Source organism: Daphnia magna, linkage group LG7 (genome assembly GCF_020631705.1).
Source record: "Daphnia magna isolate NIES linkage group LG7, ASM2063170v1.1, whole genome shotgun sequence".
Lineage (NCBI taxonomy): Eukaryota > Metazoa > Arthropoda > Branchiopoda > Diplostraca > Daphniidae > Daphnia > Daphnia magna.
In genome coordinates, this window is record NC_059188.1 from 9242940 (window position 1) to 9266410 (window position 23471).

General features: G+C 37.6%; 2 protein-coding genes across 3 annotated transcripts; one reads left to right on the forward strand and one right to left on the reverse strand.

Annotated features, from left to right (window-relative positions):
- Positions 1–6367: 6367 nt before the first annotated feature.
- On the reverse strand, positions 6368–17906 carry LOC116924992. The gene is made up of 6 exons (XM_045176767.1): positions 17792–17906; positions 8107–8239; positions 7405–8036; positions 6782–7334; positions 6543–6715; positions 6368–6442 (listed from the first exon to the last, which is right to left on the reverse strand). Exons 3-6 carry the CDS (start codon positions 8032–8034, stop codon positions 6368–6370), a joined length of 1431 nt encoding a protein of 476 aa, XP_045032702.1. The 5' UTR covers positions 8035–8036; positions 8107–8239; positions 17792–17906.
- Positions 17907–22188: 4282 nt separating this feature from the next.
- LOC116933678 lies at positions 22189–23223 on the forward strand. Of its 2 annotated transcripts, XM_045176244.1 has the most exons (5): positions 22189–22404; positions 22484–22608; positions 22673–22718; positions 22783–22928; positions 22990–23223. In XM_045176244.1, exons 1-5 carry the CDS (start codon positions 22267–22269, stop codon positions 23039–23041), a joined length of 507 nt encoding a protein of 168 aa, XP_045032179.1. In that variant the 5' UTR covers positions 22189–22266; the 3' UTR covers positions 23042–23223. The 2 variants fall into 2 exon arrangements, with proteins under 2 accessions (XP_045032179.1, XP_032797298.2); XM_032941407.2 differs by having other exon boundaries at positions 22783–23223.
- The last annotated feature ends 248 nt before the right edge of the window (positions 23224–23471 follow it).

The window sequence follows — 23471 nt, forward strand, 5'->3', positions numbered from 1 at the left end:
TAACTGGTGCATCTCAAAATCATAGGCAGCAACAAAAGATAACACTACTCTCAAGGTGTCTTGCTTGGCCACTGGAGCGAAGGTTTTGCCATAGTCCAGACGAAAACGCTGCGAAAAACCTTTTGCGACTAGTCTGGCCTTATAGCGAGGAGGTGCGCCACGTATTCCTGGTTTGATTTTAAAGACCCAGCGGGATTTAATTGGAGATCGATCTAGTGGAAGCTGCTTGAGTGTCCGGTTTGGTTGTGAATTATGGAATAATACTCTTCTTGCATTTCTATTTTCCACAGGCTGGCATCTGGAGACGCCATGGCGTCTGTGAAGCTTTCTGGTTCCAAAGGTTCGAAGACTGACTGTAATGACTCGTCCAACTGTCGCTTAGTCTCACGAATACGTTGAGGATAGGTAGGGTGGCGATGTCGTTGAGATGGATGTACAACGTCTTCATTCTGTACGATTAGAATGTCTTCCTCGGGAAGGGTCGATGAGTTGCTGGTTAATTCTTGATTCGTAGTAGGTGGATCTCCTTCCATTTCTGATTCCATTTGACTATTCTAATCCAACACATGACGATCCATGAGCTGTTGATCAATCTCTTTATATAGTCGAGGTGGGTCGATAGTTGATATATGGTCGAGTTTTATAGTCAGGTGTTATAGTCACTAGGTGTGGGATACGATCCACTGGTTTAGGGATGTGCTCTTGTGGGGATAGCGATTTTGGGTCGTGGTAGACCTGCTCGTGGAAGATGACATCTCTGCTAATCTTCGTCTTCTTTGTGTCCGGATACCAGAATCTGTAGGCTTTTTTATTAGTGCAGTATCCAACAAAGTAACACAACGTGCTTTTTGAGTCAAGCTTTTTTCGTTTAGCTTTGGGAACATGAATGTAAGTGGTGGAGCCGAAAATGCGTAGATTGAATAGGTCTGGTTTAGAAACATACCAATTTTATAATTGGGTTTTTGGAGCGGCTTTGGTAGTGACACGATTTAGGGTGATGATCGCGCAAGCGATGGCTTCTCCCCATAATTCGAGTGGTAGATGCTTAGCGTGAATGAGGCATCTGGCGCCTTCCATGATGGTCCTGTTGGCTCTCTCCGATACTCCATTTTGTTCTGGTGTGTGGGGTGCTGAAGTCTCTAGCCTAATCCCCTTTTCTGACAGCCAGCTCCGAAATACGCTTCCGATGAATTTTCCTCCATTGTCAGATCTTAAGGTGTGAATAGTCTGTATGGTTTCTGTCCACAAGAAATTGCTGAATTTTCGAAAATTTTCTGCAACTTTGGATTTTTGTTTTAGAAAATATTTCGTGCGGAAACCACTGTAATCGTCTGTAAAGAGAATAAAGTACTTGGAACCTCCAGAAGTGGCCACGTGTATCGGTCCACACACGTCAGTGTGGATAACCTGTCCAACCTGCAGCGCACGAGTTCTTCCGTTTTGGAATGGGGAGCGTTCCATTTTCCCAGCGGCGTATCCATAGCAAGGCTCTGAAAGAGCCACGCTATTTTCTGGCAGGATCAATCCATCAACTGATTTACTTGAGGCCATCGTCAGTATCTTGCCGTAACTAACATGGGCTATGCGTTGGTGCAATACTTCAAGGAATGGAGGAGGTGGAGCTACAAAGTAGGCTGTTTCAAGTGGTTGATTAGCGGCTCTATCTTAGTCTTAACAACAAGTTTTAAGGTTTCGGGTGTTCTTCGCAGTCTTTGATTAATGGGAGCGTTATGGCCTATGTTAATGTGATGCTTCACTTGTGTAGCTAGACCTAAGTCGAATTCTTGGTCTGTAAAACGAACTTCGTGTTTTTATTGTAAAATTTCAATTTTAGTTCGCATGTCGTCTGATACATTGAGTGCTTGTTCTACTTTTTCAACAATCTTAGCTATCTCCTTAGTTTTGTTAATAAACTCTAATTGAGTGAAGGATTCTAAGTTACGATAATCTTGTTGTGTAAGATCTTCGTCTTCTCTATCAATTGGGATTAGTGGTATATGGATGCCTGCTTTGCCAAATGTTACGCTATAAATGGGCATGGTATTACTTCCAAAATTATGTTCATCATAACATATTTGACGATTTCTAGTGTTAAACTTCACGTTATTGTTAGATAAGAAATCTAACCCTAAGATCCATTGTTCATTGAAGTTGTTCATAACAAAAAAGAGATGGTTACTAATATGATTATCGTTAATAACAACTGAAAATTCAAATTTCTCTATCGATTTAAGTTCTTGTCCTGACACCATTAAAAAAAATTGAAGGATTCGTATTTTCTACTTGCTTTAAGTACTCTTACACTCTAGAGTATCCAATATTTTACTGGATACTAAACTAGCGTCGGTGCCAGTGTCCACTAAAGCTATAATTTCCTTATTAAGAATTTTTAACGGGAATACGTATCAGTTTAGGGATTTATCCTATATTGTATGTTAGTTGGGAGTTACGTATTGGTTTATCGGTGACCTGGGTTGTTGGTACGTGCCATATCTGTCTAACATTTTCTTGCAATATGTCCTCTTCGGTTACACTTGTAGCAGGTTATTTCTCGATTTTCAGTGGTTCGAGGATTGCTGCCAGGGTGATGTTGCTGCTGTAGATGTTGGTTGCTGCTATAACGCGCTTGATGTCTGTAGTTGTTAAAGTTTGGTCCGTTGTAGTTTCCTTAACGGTTGGGGTATTCGTTCCGATATGGGGGACGTTGGTGAGATGGAAATCTGGAATGCCTGTATCCTGAAGGATTATAATTTCTTCGTCCTGGCGAATTGTGGTCTCTGCGATAGGGACTGTTGTCTCTGTTTCGACTGCGACTTGTTTCTCGACTTGATTATTGGCTGTTATGACTGTCAGCAAATCGCACTCGCAAATCACGTGATCTTGAGTTGCGTTCACTTGAACGTGGTCTTTCTTTTTCGTATTGGTCAGTTGCAGCTATGGTAACGTCGTTTTCCTGTGAGGATCCACGTTTCGTGTTAGTACATTTTAATTCTGACAGGGCGTCTGTTAAATTTTGCTCAAGTAGTTGGATTTTATCGTCTAGTTTTTTATCGTGATGCGTTACCCCTGCTATAACAGCTGACATCTCCTTGTTGTCTGTAGCTTCTTCTGTGTGTAGAATTTTTTCAGAAATGAAAACTTGTTTACATAATGCGTCAAAGTCTTCTGTGTTTTCTGACATTCGTAGATAAAGTTCTGCTTTATATTTCGGTAGTAATCCTTGTAGTAGGATTTTGCTTTTTCTGTGATCCCTCATCTTTTTCACTTTGTTTAGTAATTGGCCTTCAATAATAGTTTGGTTATGATTAGCCCTTTCTTCTTTACCAGCGATGGTATCGTAAAGATTGTTTAACCTTGATACGAAAGTTCTGCAGTTTTCTTCCGGCTTTTGAGTTATTTTTAAAAGTTTTTTCTCCAGTGTAGCTAAGTCGTATGTGTCTTGAAATCTTGTTATTAGGGTTTCTTTCCAATCCTGGTAATTTAGATCATCGCCCTCCTCCTCAGCGTAGTTTCAAGCCATTCAAAGGCTTCGCCTTTCAATCGATCAGAGAAGAAACGTTTTTTTTTTATTGTCATCCCATTCGTTGTTTCGTGCTACGTGCTCGGCACCGCGTAGCCACTCTGATATTAGTTTGTCAGTGCATTTTCCTTTGAAAATTGGGATTGCCTTTTTGTCTTCTCTGGAGAATAGCTCTCCTAGGGCCTTCTCCTAGGCCTTGAGTGAAGTACCTGTTCACTTTCTTTGTGTCTTTGTCGTCCTGCTCAGTTGCTGGAATATCATCATCCTTGAGATTTTTCTTGGAGTTGTTCGCGAACGTCTTCTGCGTTGTGTTTTTTGAAGTGTCCTCGTCATCGTGTGTTACGCCCATGTGACCTTCTTTTTTAATTGTTGATTTTCTTGCTCCAAATAGATGATTGTCTTGTTGGATAAAGTCTATTTTACCCGACCAAAGTATACTTTATTGTTACTTTACTTTTACTGAATTCAAGGAAGCAAGTATACTGAACTGATCTGTATCTACTTGTAAACTGAATAAATGTTCTGCCTAAATTCCAATGTTGCCAACTGTTCGAATGCAACGTTGCCGTCATCAATTGGAAATATAGATTAAATACGTATATAGATATCGCAAAATATTTGTATAGAGTCATTACTCTGCTAGCTCAGTGGTATAGCACTGGATTATTAAGTAAAAGGATCTAGGTTCAAATCTAGTTGTTGGTTGTAAATTTATTAAAATATGTTTAGTATTCAGTATATTTAATTGGTTATTAAGTTTATAAAGTGATTCTAGTATTTACTTTATTAGTATTACGACATTTTAAAAAGTATTGTTTAGTTAAGTATTGTAGGTCTTTGATAATTAAGTTAGAAATTTTTTTACTATACTTAATTAATTAATATTTAGGGGTGTGTTGTTACTTAATATTAGTATTTATTCAGGTATGGCTACTAATGTATCTATTTTCATGAGTTCCTCAAGTGATATTATTAAGAGTAATAGTGAAATGCTTGAAAAGTTTTATTTCAAATGCAAAAAAAGGAAATCCAGTTCAAAATCTCAAATACCATTTGATAAACTGTGTTGGACATCTTTTACCATAACAATGATTTGTTCTGTGCTTACTCCAATGGATTTGTACAAATACTTAGTGGAAATTGGATTTATTGATACCAGTGTGTCTTCGTATTGTCTTCAGTGTTCTGGGCAACTAACATTGGTAATTATTTACAATAAGCTATGTACTAAGATGTTGTTGTATTTACATTTATTAATAGATTCCTTCTACTACTGTCATTGATGGTTGCCAACTGAAATGTAATAATAGAATTGGAGTTAATGGTAGTACTAACAAAACAAAGTTGTGTTCTAAAAAATTTACTATTAGAAGATATTCTTGGTTTCACAAATCTCATCTAACGATTCATGAGATCTTAACACTAACGTATTATTGGTGGAGTGAAATTTTTCAGAAGTATGTGGAAAATGATTTGGATTTAGGTATGTTATTGTTTTTTTATGTAGGTAACTATGTGTTAATTTACTGTGCCTCCTATGTGTTACCTAATATGATTATACTGTACTGTTATTTTTTACTTTACTATACTATAATATACTATACTATAGGGGAGAGCGGGGTCCAACTGGACACGTACTGGACAGGACATAAGCATTTACGGGTTTTGGTGATTATTAACTGGGGTGAAAAAAATACTGGGATGTCCGCATTGTAAATGTCTATATGTGACATAAAAATAATCATGTAATTCTGAAAAATACATGAGTTATGGAGGAAAAACGAAAAATTTGTTGATTTCTAATCCTTCGTGACAGCACATTTTTTGGTAAACCTACGCTATGCCTCGTCCAAAAGTTGTATAATAGTTAAAGAAGCTATTAAATTCATTTAATTTTACACAGCCAGGATGAAAATATTTTTAAGGAATACGGTTTAATAGTTATTAAGGAACTTATAATAGACACTCTGTTGGGGTAATACTGGACACTGTTTTGTGGGGTAACATCGGACGAAATCGATTTGTTATGGGCGGAGCCTAAGTTGCGTGGAGGAGGAGTCTAGTTGCTAAGCAACGCTGCGTATCAGACGCGGACTATTTGAAATAGATTTACGGAACTTACAATATATCAAGTTAATAGAGCATTTTGTTGAAGTCTATAAGTTACGTATAAGTAAATAAACATATATTGCACAGTTAACATATTGTTATTATTAAACGACTGTATTAACTCGGTGTAATGATAATAATTTGAAGAAACACAGTCATACATTTCTTGGCTACATGACATAACAGTACGAACGAAACAAGTATGAATATCTTTGTATGATCAATGAACACAATTTTTTTTTAAACACGAAAATCTAGATTGATTACGTAATTAAAAAATGTAAGACACCTGACTTGGACTAGCTTGTAGCTAGGTTGTACCAAACAATATGAATTGACATATTACGTACAACTTTGAATATCTTTCTTGTATCAATGAACACAATTAGTTTAAACACGAAAATCAAGAATGATTGGTCATTGCAATATTTTATACACCTGACATGTACTGGCTTGTACCTAAGTTGCACTTGAAAATATGATTTGCTGCCTATAAGCTTCGATAAATGCTTGGCTTCACTAAGCGACCAGTCCTCGTTCTAATTTCTCCCGAAATCACAGGCGTTTCAATTAATTCATCACCATCGTTCGACACACTGTCATTTTGCTGTTTCAAAGAAAATTTTTTTTTTGATTGGGCTTTAGTGCTTGTGACATTCACTTTTTTCTTAACTGAGTAATCTTCATTAGATGTGGTTTCCATGTCGATGATAATCTTCTGTTTCCCTTTTTTATTGTTTATTTTTTCACTTGCTGGTTGTAATCGACTTCTACTTTTTTCGATTTTCTCCGATTGTCTTTGATGGTGTTCAGCTATGACATTAATCTCCGGTGTATTCGTTAAGATCCTGGTTCGTCCAAGTCTGCTAACTTGTTTTTGGCTCCTGCGTGCTTTTGGGGTGGTCTGACTGACCTTTGGAAGTGGTCTGATATCAGTGAGAGTAGTCGTCGGAATTGCAGGATCTCCACTAATTTGCACTTCTTCTCTTGTCTCTTCTAATTCGAATACACCATCCGGGTGTGAAATAACATCTTGCGTCATCCTGGGTTCAGTTACATTGTCGGAAGTAGCATGTTGTTCAATTTCTGCATAAAGAGTACATTTGTTAAAAATAAGAATATAGGCCTAATCATTTCATGTTAAAACTGTACCTGGCTGGTCGGTTACACTTGCTGGGGCATAGCGTGTGTCCGGAATAACATCTCTGTTGAATGGATAAATTCCTGTTTTTTGAAATCCTGGTGTTATATTACCAGGTATAACTTTCTCCATATAAGGCACTCTACAAAGATGAGCAACTTCTTTTATGCTTATTCTTTGTCCTGGATGGTCTTGTAGCCACTGATTGTGAGATTTCTTAAGGGCGCTCATAAATGGACCAAAGACAGATACGTCTAAGGGTTGGAGTGCATGTGAACAATGCGGTGGGAACGTCAACAAAATAATACCGTTGTCCTTTGCAAATTTCACTACATTATAGTCAATATGACTGGAATGGTTGTCTAGTGTCAACAACACTGGTTCAGTCATCCAGCCAGACTCGTGCACGAGTCCAAGACACCCAGTAGGTCCTCCTTTAATGAGATCAGGATTCTGCTTTTTCCTTGGGAATACAAAGACTGGTGGCGTACTTGAAGCAATAGCGTTAACGAAGACCAACATCGTGACATTCACTCCACGTTCAGCGGATACCGTTTGAGAAACCTGTTAATTTAAATTATGCAATTATATTTTTAGATATTATATTAAAATACCGTTATGTTACTTTTCCTACCTGCTTTAAACCTTTTGTGGCTATGACATCTGGAGGCTGCATAACAGTAGGAACGTTCGTTTCATCACCATTCCATACGTCACATTGGGGTATTTTGAACTTTTCGTAAATATCACGTAAATTGTCGTAAAAGTGTGATACAACAACCTTGTTAAACCCAGCAGCCCTCGCCTGGCTAGTTGCCTCTGGTTTTCTGATTAATAGAACATGGTTTCTTTTGAGGAAAGCCGTAAACCAATCCCTTGACGCTTCTTGACGGGTTATCCAACTTGTAGGTGTTTTTACTTTATTAGCTACGGCGTATTGAAGAGCAAGCTTCCTTGTTTCATTGGTTGTGAGACCATGATTGAGCAGACAGCAATGTTGAAGATAATCGACTAATTCGTCTTCTTGTGTCCTTGAAAATATTAGGGAGTGATGTTTTGTCTTAATTGTTGTTTTTGGATCCAAGGCGATGGATTCCAAAGTATGTCTTTTACAATAAAATCCAACTGTTGATTTGGAAAGATTAAATCTCTCAGCAGCGCGTCTGATGCTTAGTACTTTTGAGTGGACAGCTACTATTGCATTCTTCAAAGCCTCATCTGTTGGCAAAACATTAGTTTTGACTCTCACATATTTACGTGGCATTTCTAGAAATACAAAACATGTTATTAGTATACGAGTGATGCAATTCTGTAACTGTAATTCTGTAACTCTTACTGTAGTTAATCTTCTCGTTGATGGGTGTTATCAATCAGAGTCTCCCATGTGATGTTACACTGAAAAAATTCTGCCGTCGATGAATTAAAAAACCGTCCAGTGAGATCATCAAATAGCCAATATTCTAGAAGGCCTATAATTTATAACAAAAATGGGTTGTTACAACACAATAGTGACTATGGTTGCAAAATGGTCTGGTACTTATTGTAAGTTATTTATATTTTAACTTACTTTTTCATTGTCGTTTCTAGTAAAGTTTATTTCAGTAGCACAAAAAATTGGGGAACAACTCTTTTAGGAACTGATTTGTGAAAAGTGACTCTCGCTATTTTCTATAGAACAAAAGTTTTTATACGGGTTTCATGAAGGTCGAACTACAAGAAAATTAAGTTGAAACGTTTGAAGGGTAAATCAGTCTGTAAAACGTCTAAGGAAGAAATTACATAGAAAAGAGGGGCGTATAGAAAATTAATGTTACGTAAGAATAAAGGGTAGGAAAAATAATGAAAATAATAAAGAATAAATTGTTTTGGTTCTTTACATAGCTATCCGGTTCCAAAAAGATTGCGTCTCGCAATCAATCAAGGTCAAATTTGGAACGGAATAGAAAGTGAGACAAAACAAAACAAGAAAACAACATTAATTAATTCAACAGAACAGCTGCTTCTCGATGCGCTTGTCTTAGTGCGTCCCGGTGGAATTTGTTCCGTGGAGGCTCTCTTTGTAGAAAAGGGGCTGATGGGGCAAAAAGTTCCGGGGCGGGTTGTTGAACAGAGGCGGGTAAGTTTACAATAGTAATAGGCGGGGATGAATTTGAGGGGTTTAATAACGCGGGGTGGCCTACTTCTATATCATTATCAGATGTTTTGGTGAAGCAAGTGAAAGGGTTACAAGTACTTAGAAAAGAACAACAAGGTATGTATCTTGCAATAAGGGAACCTACTCCACAAAAATGAAAGAAAAAGAATCCGATAAATCCCATCCCTAGAAGACTACAAATGCTACTTGACCAACTAAGAATCTTAGACGACAGGGAAACGTTCTTTTCTTTTTGGAGTGAGGAAAGAAGAGTGCTCATGTGAAAAGGATTTCCAAGGTCGATGCTATGTTCTTCTTTAGCAGCAGCAATTATCTCGGCGATTGCAGCTGCGGTGCTCATCGGGTGGGGGTTAGCGCGGGGTGTAAACTTAGTGCGAGTAGCTTATCAATTTCATACGGCAAAGTGTTGATCAAACTATGTCCTTGGATTATTACACCGGGGACGATTGGATGCCAAGAACTGTTTTTGTAGAAATGTGCTCGACCGTTGATGTTGACGAAATTTTTGTGCCAGTAACAGGGGGTGTAAGGCGTCAGTTCCCATCCTTCAGTGTCTAAAGTGTAGTCGCCGAGTTTGGGTTGAGGACCACAGCTTGTGATTTCAGTGGTGATCGTTGAATTTTTTGGGGAGCATTGATAGACGCTGATCGATTCACCGGTGGCTACCAATTTGCTACATGTGGGTAAATTAAGGTAACTGGCAGCAAGCCATCCACTGTGTTGTGCGGTGGCGATAGCAGTTTTGTGTGCCAGCACTCGATTTTCACATTGCAGAGCTCGAATTTCTCGAGCCACTCCATTTATTCCATCGGTAGTTCGGTCTCGTGCGTATTGAGAATGTGCTGCTCCGCTGATTTCAGCCCGGATAATGTCAGCAATTTTTTCGATGTCTTCTTCCAGTGGTTTACTCGGATGAGCGTTGGTATCAGTTAAAGAATGTAAACGTAAAATAACTTTGTCCATTCCGATTACTTGTTTGTAACTTTTTTCGGATGAATTACAATATTCTTTGTTAGTTGTATTGTAAACAAAGTCAAGTTGTTGTTCGACGTCACGAATTCTTTCTATTTCACTGTTGTTAGTCAGGTAACGTTGAGCGATACCTGTTTCCACAAGCCTTAGTTTGCACTGTTGAACTTCTCTTAACGATTCTTTCCAGACAATGGTCACTAGGTTGTGAGAAACGGATCCGTTGATCCCTCCCGGTATATCGCCAATGGGTGAACTTATCGTACAGTTAGCGCACTCAGTTTCTAAAGTAACTTCTTCTAATCGACAGTTGATCAGCTGATCACCTGTGACTTGAAGCCAGCTACCCTGCACGTTTGGAATACGTTCGAACGACCACTTATTGTTTCCTAAGTAGTCCATGCTTTTGCCATGGCACAATCGGGAATCACGCATTTTTTCACATTCATGTGCATTGACTTCTATTGGCACTCTTGATTGACTTGGAGTTTGCCAACCCCAGAAGTCAGTATAGATGTGTTTTTTTTTCCAGCCATATGGTACACGAATGGCCAACAAAACGGGTAATTTGGGGAAGAGTAGAATAGACATCATAATATACTGGAATAGCGGGAAGGGGGCTTATTTGATAATCACAGTCATCGCTAGTGAATTTTAGGAACCCTTTTGGCTGAGCAGCCGTACAATTACAAATAGTGATGTTAAGAGCATGGAGGCGACAGAAAAACGGTATGATGAGGAGGGGTAGAAGACATAATCTATGAGAAAAGTAATTTAAAAATCAATTTCAGGGATCCATTCTATGAATTATTAAGATTACTAATACAAAGTTTTTAGAATTTAAACACGGTTTAAAGCTAGTTAAAGTGATTCGAACGTAATTAACAAAAAAAAAATTACAGCAATACAATTTCATAATTTGACAACTGGCTTTAAAAGATTTCGAGGACGTAACCCGAGGCGACGCTCTGGTTGTATGGGTAAGGTTGACGTCTCTGGAATCGGTTTGGAAGGTAAGGAAATTGTTGGTGAACTTATCATTACATTTGGAGTAGGAGGAATTGTGGGTGGGGGTCTTATCAAATTTTGAGTAGGAGTTTCTTTTCACAAGGAATTTGTTCTAACTCAGATTGAAGGTTTGTTTCTAGGGGTAGAGAAAAAGTTTCGAGTTCATCTACGGTTTCTTGTACGAATTTTTCGGCTTGTTTCTCAATTCTTACATCAAAAAAGTCGACACCTGGTTCGTCTTTCCAGATCATTGACTCAAATAGGGGTTTTATTCGATTCACATGTACAAGCTGAGTTTGTTTTCCTACATCTTGTTGTATTTCCACAGTACTATTATTGCTTACTTTCAAAATTCTAAAAGGGCCTATAAAACGTGGAATGAGTTTTTTACTAATTCCCGCCAAGGGCGTTCGCATATCTAGTAAAACTTTATCTCCTACGTTAAATTTTTGCTCTTTTTACGCGTTTATCGTACTGGGCTTTTTGTTGTTCACGAGCTTGGGAAAGATTGATTTTTACAAGCTGAAAGGCTTCGTGTAAGCGTTTCATAATTTGACTTTTATAGTCTGAGGGAGTAACTATTACTGGGGGAAGAGGACGGAGGAATTGATCAATCGGCATGACTGGATCACGACCGTGATTTAGAAAATATGGAGTCTCAAGTGTTGACGAGTGGACAGAATTATTATAAGCGAAAACAACGGGGCCTAAAATATCCTCCCACCGCTCGAATCCATTCTCCAAATATTTCCTTATCATTTCAACAACAGTTTTGTTGAATCTCTCTGTTTGCCCATTAGTCTGAGGGTGATACGCAGTTGTTTTCATGCGTTTAATGTTTAAAGCTCTACAAAGCGCAGAAAATAATTCAGAAGTAAAATTACTGCCTCGATCTGTAATTATTGCTTTCGGGGGACCATGATGTAAAATAATTCGTTCTACTAAGGCTTTACTAGTACTGAGGGCGGTACAGTTGGTAAGAGGAATGACTTCTATCCATTTAGAAAAGTAATCCGTGATTACTAATATATAATTGTTTCCTTGAAGTGAATGCGGTTTGATTGGACCTAGGAAATCTAAGCCCAATACTTCAAAAGGTCTTGTAGCGAGGTCTAACGGGTTGAGATAGGCTTTCGTACTGTGCACTCGACGTCCCAGCGCACAAGGTTCACAAGAAGTGCAATATTCCTTAACATCCCGTAACATGGTAGGCCAATAGTATTTGTCCCTTAGACGAAAGAATGTTCGCCTAGTTGCCATATGTCCTGACAATGGGGAATCATGATATTCTTGTAAAAGTTGCTTTCTCAGAGAAAGTGGAACAACCACTTGACACTGTTCAAAGTTTCTTCTTTTCACTGACGTAGGTTCGTAGTGTTTACATAAAAGACCATTTTCTACAAAGAAATAATCTATTTCACTGACCCAAGAAGGCATCGGGCCATCTTCTTTTTTCCAAGGTTCATTTTGTTCCAAAAACGTAACGATTGCTTTGCACAGAGAATCTTTCTGCTGTTCTTGACACATTACGTTGTTGTCTGCAGGGATGGCAGATATTAGATTCATCGGTATTCTAGAAAGAAAATCAGCATTTTCGTGTACTCGACCTGGTCGGTACTTAACACTGAACTTCATATTAGATAACAAGATCGCCCATCTACCTAGTCGCCCTGTTTCATCTTTAAAAGTCTGCAACCACTGAAGAGGCCTGTGATCACTTACAATAACAAAAGGTTGGTCTTGTAAGTAATGTCGGAAACGTTTTATCCCAAACACTACTGCTGCAGCCTCTTTTTCTATTGTCGAATACTTGATTTCCCTTTATTAAGATGTTTGCTTGCATAGGCTATAGGTTGGTCCTTTCCGTCTCTCATCTGAGAAAGGACGGCTCCTAAGCCATAGTTACTTGCGTCCGTGTAAATCAGAAATTCCTTTGAAAAATCCGGATATATCAAGATAGGTTCTGATATTAAACATTGTCGCAAGTACTCAAAAGCTGCAATTTCATCTGTTTTCCAAGTTACACTATCAGTAGGTTTTCCTTTGGTCTGTGATAACAAGGGGTGGGCGACGGTAGAGAAATTTTTTACAAATCGTCTGTAGTAACTGGCTAGTCCCAAAAAAGATTGTAATTCTTTTACTGTACCAGGTCTTTTGTAATTAACAAGGATTTCAATTTTAGCAGGGTCTGGTTTTATTCCTTCAGCCGTGATTACGTGTCCAAGATAGGAAACGGATTGCGCTAAAAATTCACATTTTGACAATTTCATTTTTAGGTGCGCGTTTTCTAAGAGGGAAAAACAGTCTTCAAATTGCTAAAATGCTCTTCAATTGTTCTTGAAAAAATTATGATGTCGTCAAGATAAACGAGACAAATTTTTCCAATAACTCTTCGTAAAACTGAATTCATCAGTCTTTGAAACGTTCCCGGGGCGTTGGTTAAACCAAACGCCAAACGATTCCATTCGTACAAATTGTCATCGACTATGAAGGCTGTTTTTTCTTTGGATTCCTCCTCGAGCTCAATTTGCCAATATCCGGAGGCAAGATCTAATGTGGAAAAATACCTCTGTCCCACAAGTAAATCTAAAACGTCGTCAATACGAGGTAAAGGGAAAGAATCTTTTTTTGTAATTGCATTTAATTTTCTAAAATCTACACACAAACGGACATCCCCTGTTTTCTTACTTACTAATACTATCGGGGCTGCCCACGGAGACATCGAATAACGAATTATTTTATTTTGCATCAGTTCCTCAATGATATTTTTAGCTATCTCTTTTTGTTTTGGAGACGTGCGATATGCCCTTTGACGAATAGGACCTTGTCCTTGTGTGTCAATGACATGTTTTACTAAAGTAGTATGGCCTAATTCACTTGTTTTAAAAGCAAAACTGTTATAATTATTTATTATTAATCTACGCAAATTCTCTTTGTTTTCCTCATCTATGTCTGGAAGAGCCGACTCAACGGCTGCTGTGTTGATTGGATCTGAAGCTACGCTAATTGAAGCCATTGTTTCAACAGGCTTTCTTGAAGGTCTGGAAATATGAAGGGTTCCTAACACTGTAAGGCGAGGTAAAAATATGGTTTTATCTGTTCCATTAACAGCCACCACACGGAGCGAACGATTTGGTGTCGTAGAGATGTAGGGTTCCAAGCTAAGCCCGGAGGGAATATTACAGCATCTAACAAAATGACAAGTATTGAGAGGGTTGAAAGGGTGAGTTTCCACTTCTCTAGTCTCTAGGAGACTAGTGGAATTTGGAGGAATTCTCAAAGATTTGCTAATCACAAAGGGATTTTCTGTTTCCTGGAAGTGATCAATTTCCGGGACTCGTTAGATGGACTGTTGTTTTCCGTTATAGATAAACTGATGTTTCCAAAGTGCATCGCGCCCTAGAACGCAATCTTCAACAATTCCATTTACGACTATGAATTTCTGCCTAAGTGCTTGGCGTGGCGTTTCTTCTGCCACAAAAAAGTTAACGGTAATTGTGCCTTCCGTGACGAGGCGCCTGTCATTTATGCTGAAAAGATCCACATCTACCTCTTTAGTGAAATTAATTAATTCCTTTCCTTCTTTAAGCTTATGAAAAATGTGCTGCTAATAACGCTTCTCTCGGCTCCAGTGTCAAACAGCGCTTTTACAACAGAATTTCCTATTTTTATTCTTATCCTAGGAACTGTAGATTTTACTGCTAAACTATTTATATGATGTCGGGGCTTTTTCTTAGTTCCACCGAGGGGCCCAACGCTTACATCGGTAGTTTTTAGTTTCCCCTTTCTTCAAACAAAGGAAGTTTTTTCCATTTCCGTCATAACCCTCTGGAGGAGTGGGTTTCAAATTTTTTATCTGGGGACAAAAGTTTGCTCGGTGTCCAATTTCTTTACAACGAAAACATTTATCATTAGCTTGACTCTCCCTTGCTTTACAATTGTTTATTGAGTGATAGCCCCAATCGTTGTGAAAATCACAAAAATATAAATCCCTGTTTTATTGATTGGAGGGTTTAACTGTGGTGAGCGCTGTGAAAAACTCACGTTTCTCCTGGTGGATAATTGTCTTTGCATTTTCTCCATGTTTTCTTCTAAATGTTTTTGGTGAGTGTTTGATTCCACCTGGGAACTAAGGCGATCTAAAGCTTCCTTTACTTTAGTAAATTCTCTATTAGGTTCGACGTATTTGGCCTGAAAAGCATTTAGTCTGGATCTAACTTGGGCTTCTTCTACTGCCATGGCCGTCATTTCAGCTTTTTCTATGAGTTTTTCAAAAGTTGCGAATTCTTTATACTTAAGTCTGGTCTGGACGTCGAAAGACAGCCCTTCCAGAAATCTGTCCATCATAATTTGTTCTCTGGAAAAAGCTGTTGCTTTATCTATCGTGGATTTTATAGGATACGCTAAGTGGAAGGCCTTGCGTATACGATTCGCATAACGTCTCATATTCTCTTCGGGTTCCCGTTGCATATTATGAAATTCAACGCTTTGTTTAGATCTGGTCTCTGTAGAGTGGAAAAGTTTAATTAAACGCTCCTTTACTCTGTCGTAAATTTGCGCGCTAATTGGGTTTTCAAGTTTAAAGTTATCAAACTCATCAGCCGCTTCACCATACAATTTGGAGCGTAGTAAGATAATTTTTCTTGACTCCTCAAAATCGCCTAAAACCAGTACTGATTCTAGATGTGCAAGCCAGTCATCAGCGACCGGAGCGTTCACGGTCTACGTAAATTCCGACGTTACTAAATAACGTCATTGCTTGGCTTTGTTGTAACTTTTTATTTTTATCGATGGCGTTAGAAATAAAATTGTTTGTGTTTCCTATACTGTTTACTTTTGACGGACACATTACTAAGGGATTCATTTTAGGAATGGAGCTGGTAACTGAGTACTTTGGAGTTGCTCCGTTATTACTTTGCTTATTGTACATGCTTGGGAATTTTACACTTTGTCCACTTAACGCAAGTGGTTGTGTATGTAAAGGGGTTGAGGTAAGATATGAAGGCTGAGAGCTAGTTCTAAAAACAGGCTGTCCATTAGGCTTCGTTTTCTGAGAGGAATTAATGCAACGTTTAGTATTCGTTAGAACGTGTTGCACAATACAATCAGCTGCTTTAGAAGCATCCTCATAATCCATTCCGGATTCCATCAAACGGCTCAATTCTTTTACGTATATTTTAATGGGCATGTCTTGGTTTGTTTCTTCTGAAGGTTTGTTTTGCGTGATTTTGTTTGACTGCTCAACGATCGACGCTGGAGTAAAGGAGACTTTCCGACTTTGTAGTCCTTGATACGGTAAATAGTTACACGGAGTGGACGCTAACTGTGATTGAGGAATTTGAGTATTCATACTTGACTGTGAATGAGTAACCGTCGGACAAGTGATTGTTGTGGTACTAGGGGTCGATTTAGGACAATCTAAAGGAATCTGATCACCTTGCGTGTGGATTTCCGCTCTTACAATTTTGATAGGTACGCAGTTTTTTGAACTTTCTTCCTCAGTTTCGAGTGTTACTAAAGATTGGGGCACTAAGTCTGATTCTGACCTATTTTGTTGTTCTCCCGAATGCACTGATTCATACTCTGAATCAGTACCTGTTTGTTTTTAGACCACAGTGCTTAAAGAGTTCTATTGGTGTCAAAATTGTGGGTTCGGTTAAGAGTAATGCTCTTAAGGCTGTTCCTACTTCTTTGTTTGTTAACTCTATTTTTTTTCACTTCGAAGTAAATACTGCAATTCAAAATAAGATCGTCAACAGGAATTTCCGTTATTCTCGTATTTCCGTATTGCTGATAAAACCATGCCCGATCTTGGTTCTCTTCATTTACTAGTTCTAGGTTTTGGAAATCTATAGAGATATCTTCTGTGTTTTCTACCCTATCTGTTGTTTTTTCAAGGTCCGTAATTGCCCGAGCCTGTTCTAGAAGTTGATTATATGATAACAATTCTCTTGTCTCCTCCCCTATCAGGGGTTCGACTACGGTTTCGTCTTGTGATGATACTTGCATATTAAGTACTTCGTTCCACTGATCATCATTTCTCAATTCTTTAATTTCATTGGAATCAAGAAGATCAATATCGGATTGATGTGGGCTATCACTATCTAGTTCGACACCTAGATTTTCGTTATTTCTCAAAATTGACGTCGACCCGCCTCCTGATCGTAAGGGAGTGAACCTTTCACGTACTGATCGAACAAATCTTTGTATTAGTGGCCCTTTTCTTACAGATCTTCTTTCTAAAGTGGTTTCTAAACCGCTATCCTCATTTGCCCTCATCTTTTATAACGAACTAATTCCTAACAAAGCATGTTCTTTTATAACTATGAAAAGTTATCCAGAAATTCAACCAAATAGGAAGCCAAAAACGGAGAGAAGGTAATAAGTAACACTTATTACCATAAAAATTTAAACAAACAAAAAAAACACACGCTATTCAGCTTAACACTAAAGCCGAGTTCGACTCCGCTGCCACCAAATGTAAGTTATTAATATTTGAACTTACTTTTTTCATTGTCGTTTCTAGTAAAGTTTATTTCAGTAGCACAAAAAATTGGGGAACAACTCTTTTAGGAACTGATTTGTGAAAAGTGACTCTCGCTATTTTCTATAGAACAAAAGTTTTTATACGGGTTTCATGAAGTTCGAACTACAAGAAAATTAAGTTGAAACGTTTGAAGGGTAAATCAGTCTGTAAAACGTCTAAGGAAGAAATTACATAGAAAAGAGGGGCGTATAGAAAATTAATGTTACGTAAGAATAAAGGGTAGGAAAAATAATGAAAATAATAAAGAATAAATTGTTTTGGTTCTTTACATTATGAACTATTTATTTTGTGATACACCAAAAAATTAGTTTTTCTATACTACTCTTCCATAAATGTACAAACCTGTGTCAAGATCGATGGAAATAAAAGGAATTTCACAAAAAAAAAGCAATTGACGACGCTCCTCTTCACGACTCGCCATTACGTTTGAATCATGGTGAAAAAGTGTTGTCTGCTTGAAAATGGTTTTTCTCCAACAATCGATCACAAATCGATCATGCAATATATAACATGCCCCTCCCACTTCTCTCTCTGGCATCGAAATTGTCCAGTTCTTCCCCCCCAATATCATTCCTTAATTTTCTTTATGTTAAATTATTTTTTTTAAATTTAATTTCTGCTACAATATATGTTCTATTGATAAAGTATTTCCAGATATTTTTTTTTTAATTTTAAAAAGAAACTTTAACTATTATTAACCATGTCCAGTATGGGACAGACTCTTTCCTGTTCCCCCCCCCCCAATTTTCTTAATGAACCATTTTACCCCAATTTTTTAAAATTAAATAACTCGAAAAGTATGAAAGGTATGTTCATAAAAAAATTCCCGGACATAAAAGAAAAAACGATCTTTACACTAACATAATTTATTTAATCGTAACATTTTTACACACAGAAATACATACAAAACAAAGTTTTTGTCCAGTTGGACCCCGCTCTCCCCTACTATACTATACTATACTGTACTGTACTGTACTGTACTGTACTATACTATACTATACTGTACTGTACTGTACTATAACATACTATACTATACTATATTATACTATACTATACTATACTATACTATACTATACTATACTATACGATATCATACGATACTATACTATACTATTTGTAAATATTTTTTTTCTTAGCTCATGGAACTCCCATTGATTGGTACAATTTTTGCCGTGAAGTTTCGGAAGATGTAGTAATTAACACCGATGTCATTTTGAATTTTTAAATGTATTATTACTATACTTTTCTTATATGACTGAAATATAATTAGCAGAAGTAATTGAAATCGGCATTGTAATTTTTGTAAATAATTTATTTAAAAAATAGAAATATATATAAGAAGGATTTTCTACTCCGTGGGACTGCCATCTAGCGATTTACAGGCATGGAGGAAAACTACACACCCGCAAGAGGCTCTCCTATCGGGTGGGAAAAAAAATTAATATAACACCCTGTCCTTTGGTTGTTAGACTTTATGGTGTGTAGTTTTCATTTTTTAATACGGATAACTAATAAAATAAATATTTTATTTTTACGGTACTTAATATACCTAAACAAATTTCCTGTCTTCTTCGCTCCGCTTAGTTTCTTTAGTAGTTTAATTTTAAATTTAGTATTTTTAGTTTCAGTTAAGTTAAGTTAGTAAATTAAAATTATTAAGTAAACTATATATACTTTCATTCACTGTACTTTACTAATATAGTATATTACTATACTATGATATAATTCACTTTACCAACCAAAATCCCTTATTTTTCTCGATTTATTCGGGGTTCGTCCCCTTTTAGTATCTTTTCTAGTAAAATTGAAAGTTAAGTTTATTAAGTTTAAGTTAACATAGTTTAGTTAAATAAATTTATTATGTATAATTTATATATTTTCATTCACTTTACTTTACTAAATTATTACTTTATTATACTATACTTTACTTTACCCACCCAAATCCCCTATTTTCCTCGCTTTGCTCGGGCTCCGTCCCGTTTAGTTTCTTCAGTAGTATAATTATAAGTTAAGTTAATTAAGATTAAGTTAAGTTAAGTTAGTTAAGTAAAAATATTAAGTATACTTTGGTCGGGTAAAATAGACTTTTACCGTCTTGTTTAAGTGTTCTATTTGCGTTTTAAGGTTTTCTATTGTTTGTTCGAAATCGTTGGTTTGTTCTATTTCCAGCTCGTAGTGGAGTGACTTGTCTCCACTGTCCATCGGCAAGGTCAGCTCGTTTATGTCACCCACTAGTTTGGTTATTTCTCCTGGTTCGTCCTCGTCTAACCTTGAATCGTTGGTGTCTTCAGTCTCGATGAATTTAACTTGAAGTTTTTTGTATTCTTTCACTCGGTTTTCTAGAAATATTATTTGATTTTCTTGTCCTCGTACCCGATTTTGGAGTTCTTAAAGTCCTTCAAGGTTCTTGTTCTTCGAAGTAAAATCTAGCTTTTTGAAGTAATCTAGGTTTTTCTTTAAATTGATTTTTTCATTTGTAGCCTTGTTGAGTCTGTCTGCCAAAACTTTTATCTCTTTCTGGAGCTATTCTGCTGTTTCTGAGACTTGTTTTATCTGGTTTTCTGCAGTGTTGAGTTTCTGGATCAGTCTGGTCTTCTCACCTTCAAGTTTGTTATTTCTTGCCCTTCGGTCTCGACTCCTGCGTTGTTTTCCTCTTTTCTTTTGAGAAGGTTCTGCAATTGGTTCTCGGTTGTTAAGGTGGTTTTAAGGCTTTGTTCTAGGTCAGCAATTCGGGAGTTTGCTTTTTCGAGGGAGTTCTTCAGAGCCTCGTTGTTTTCTTGAAGTTGCTCTAGTGAACTGCTTAAAGTGTATTTGGAACTTTTTGCCTTCTTTTTGTTAATCTCCAGCAATGGTTTTTGCACATTTCAAAGTTCAAATTTTAGGGTAGATATCTGCTTGTTATCTTCAATTAGTGTAATTACTGACTCTTTCTGCAATACACTGATGGTACCAAACAAAAATTCTGTTTCTTTTCCATGCAATGTGTGTAGCTGTTGGAGTAAACTATCGAGTGTTCTGGTGTTCCCACCTTGTGCGATTATATCGTCTTTGAGTGTTTTAGTAGCATTTGCAATGGTTTCTGCCGTTACACCATCTGTTACTTTTAAAGTTTGTTCTAGAAGGTAGTAAGTGTAAAAATGCAGCGAATTCTGCGTCGCCCGAATCGCTTCTTGTTTCTGTGTTCGTAACTGTTGGATATTTTTAGTTGTTTAGATTATCTGGTATGATTTACTTCTTTCTAAGTCTTGCTTCAATTCTAAGTCTATTAAGGTCTTCCAATGGTCCAAAAATTGTTCTCGATGGTGACTTAGGTTTGGGTCTTGGTCGGTTAAATCAGATTCTTGTAGTACGGGGTATGAAGGTAGTAGTGTGTTCTCGTTGAGAGCAGTCTTTTGTACAGGTGAATCCAACGGCATTCGCTTACCTCGATGGTGTTCCGATTTCGGTTGCTTAAAGACTTGTTGATAGAAGCGTAGAATACTTGCAGCTGGCAAATTAAGCAAAGATCAGAAACTTTTCTTCCAGAGTCTCGTTGTTTGTCTCGTTGGGACCTCCAAATGTAAAGGTTTCTAGGCTGTGTATTTGCCAATAGACAACTCACGAATTGTGCAGCCCCCCAGGATAGATTGACATCGATCGACTTTGTATTCTCGCATTGTTGTTACATCGTCTTGCAAATTTTCTAAGTACACCAGACAGCACAAAGATTTGACACGCTCTAATAATAAATTAATAACAATTTTCAACTGCTCTGGATCGATTTCTTCAACTTTCTCTTCCGACAACGCTGCTTCAACCTGCTGTTTGGTTTCTTTCAGAAACACAAGTTTCTATGAAACATTCTCGAATAGGATATTTACCGTTTACAGTTCCAAACAAATCGTCATCCAAAGCATTTTGGTGCAGTTCAACATCATAACTTGGCAAAACAGGCTCCATATTTTGAGGTTCTTCTATTATTTCAATTACCTCTGATGATAGAGGAAACATAGTTTCGAGAACCTTCCCAGAAACAATTGTACCACCAACTTCTTTCAAATATTTTAGAAGTTCTTCTTGCGATGAAAAGTTTCGTTGAGTTATATCGAATAGGCCAGAGGGAATTGTAAAGTTTTCGTGAGTTGGAGGAATTATTGAAGATTTTGATGGTCTTGTAGAACGAAACAAATTGGAACATGCACTTGACGTCGATCTACTTCGTGATCTTTTTCTCTAGTAATTTTGATAGGTTGAAAGAAACATATCAGAACTTGATCTTGACGTCGATCTACTCCAAGAGATTTTTCTGGAGCTAGATTTCCTCAGTGAGCCATATTTATGAGATTTTCTTTATGTTGATGAAATACTTGTTGTGAGGACGCCACATCTGACAACACGGCACCCATCCCCCCAAGCCTGAGTTGCCCAACGGAGGAGCCCTTGCGTGAGGAGTTCCCTTTCGCCCCTCTTATGTAATGGTCGTGTCTACTCTCCCGGATTCCAATACAGATTGTATTCTCACTTCTTCACATGGCGTAGTTGGTTCGTTCTACACCTACGCATCTGTATTTGGTTCGCTCGTTTTTTTCCTATTGAGAGTGACAGATTGTTTTCCCCGTGAACCGTGACTCGTGCAAATGATTCAAACTCGGTTGATTAACCACGTGGCTGCGCACGGCACTACCGGGCTTCTTGTAACTCACTCAGCACGTAGTGCGCACGGCACCACCGCAGCGTGTCGAACACGCGGTCGCCATTTTCAGTACGGCCCAGTTTCCTGTCTCCTCTTCGTTAAATCCAGCTGGATCAGTGGCATCACAACACGGGTTGAGGTGAGCATGCTCAGCCAGCCTGCTCAAACGTCAATGCGCTGCCACCCTGCGCATATTTTGTTCCCAATTCCGAGCGTTCCTGCGGCAGAAGATCGCAACTCACTCAAAACAAAAGCTGGTGTTCAATACTGGTTTACTGGTTTAGTAAGTATGCTCAGCCTAACGAGCCTTTTAAACATGACCTTAATCATTTCAACATTACCTCAGACATTTCAACATTTAGGAAGCTTTTACATTTTTTAAAGTTGTGGACAATATGGAAGCAGAGAGCTCAGAGATGGGACAGGTAGACACTGAAGAGGTAGACTTAGGTAGTCAAGAAGCAGTAATCGATTTGATTGCTAAGAAGTAATTGATTCAGTCTTATTTATATTTTTTCGATAATAATTTTCGTTTTGATCTTATTTTAAAGGAACCCAAATTACAAAGGGAATGCGAAGCAAGTTCCAATAGATCTGGTTTGTTGAGCTATTTTTCTGTAAATAACCTGTGCTGTAATCTGTATGTATTTGTTTTTATCAGCCATCATCCTGTCAAGAGATCTTGCAATCAGGCTTTCAGAATATAGTCGTGGAAGAATTGGAAACCCCAATCGTTGACCTAAATGAACTGGTTCAGGCTGCCAGCAACTTACATGTACATCACCATCAAATTTTGGTGAACGTGAGGTTTATTAAAAGAACAAAATTTAAAGTTGTAATTATTTCCATCTCAATTTCCTCGATATAGTCAATTCCATTTCAACCGCCATCTGCAGAAAAACCCTGACAATCCTTCTTAAAAGGAAAGGAAATTTTTGTATTCATATTCTTAGCTTGTTAAGAATGTGTCAACATTAATGCATTACAACAGGCATCCAACCAAGGATTCAAGACGTCGAGTGTCATGATTTCGAATGAGATAGGCCTACGTGTTGATACTCCAATCAGCGACAACGATGTGCCACAAACCTCTACACCGTTGAGGAAGCGAAAACTCGTAGCAAAAAAGAACATTAAAATGGTTCCAAAGAAAAAGATAGCCAAAGCAAAAGATACAAATGAAGAGGATGAAACGTGCTCAGCCACTATATGCAAAATGGTGAGTGGTCTTGTTATCTATTCTATGCACTTCATTTTTATTCTTCATTTTTATTTCCATTTAAATTTTTCTTCAGACTGCAGGGGATTTCGAATAATAATAATCCAAAATGAATTATTTAACTTGAAATG

Coding starts and splice junctions, on each gene's coding strand:
- LOC116924992 (XM_045176767.1), bottom strand. CDS start 8,034: ATGCCACGTAAATATGTGAGAGTCAAAACTAATGTTTTGCCAACAGAT. Junction 7,335..7,404: donor CCACAAAAGGTTTAAAGCAG/GTAGGAAAAGTA, acceptor TTAAATTAACAG/GTTTCTCAAACGGTATCCGC. Junction 6,443..6,542: donor ATATCAGACCACTTCCAAAG/GTCAGTCAGACC, acceptor TTAATGTCATAG/CTGAACACCATCAAAGACAA.
- LOC116933678 (XM_032941407.2), top strand. CDS start 22,267: ATGCTCAGCCAGCCTGCTCAAACGTCAATGCGCTGCCACCCTGCGCAT. Junction 22,405..22,483: donor AATACTGGTTTACTGGTTTA/GTAAGTATGCTC, acceptor TTCAACATTTAG/GAAGCTTTTACATTTTTTAA. Junction 22,719..22,782: donor AGCAAGTTCCAATAGATCTG/GTTTGTTGAGCT, acceptor TGTTTTTATCAG/CCATCATCCTGTCAAGAGAT.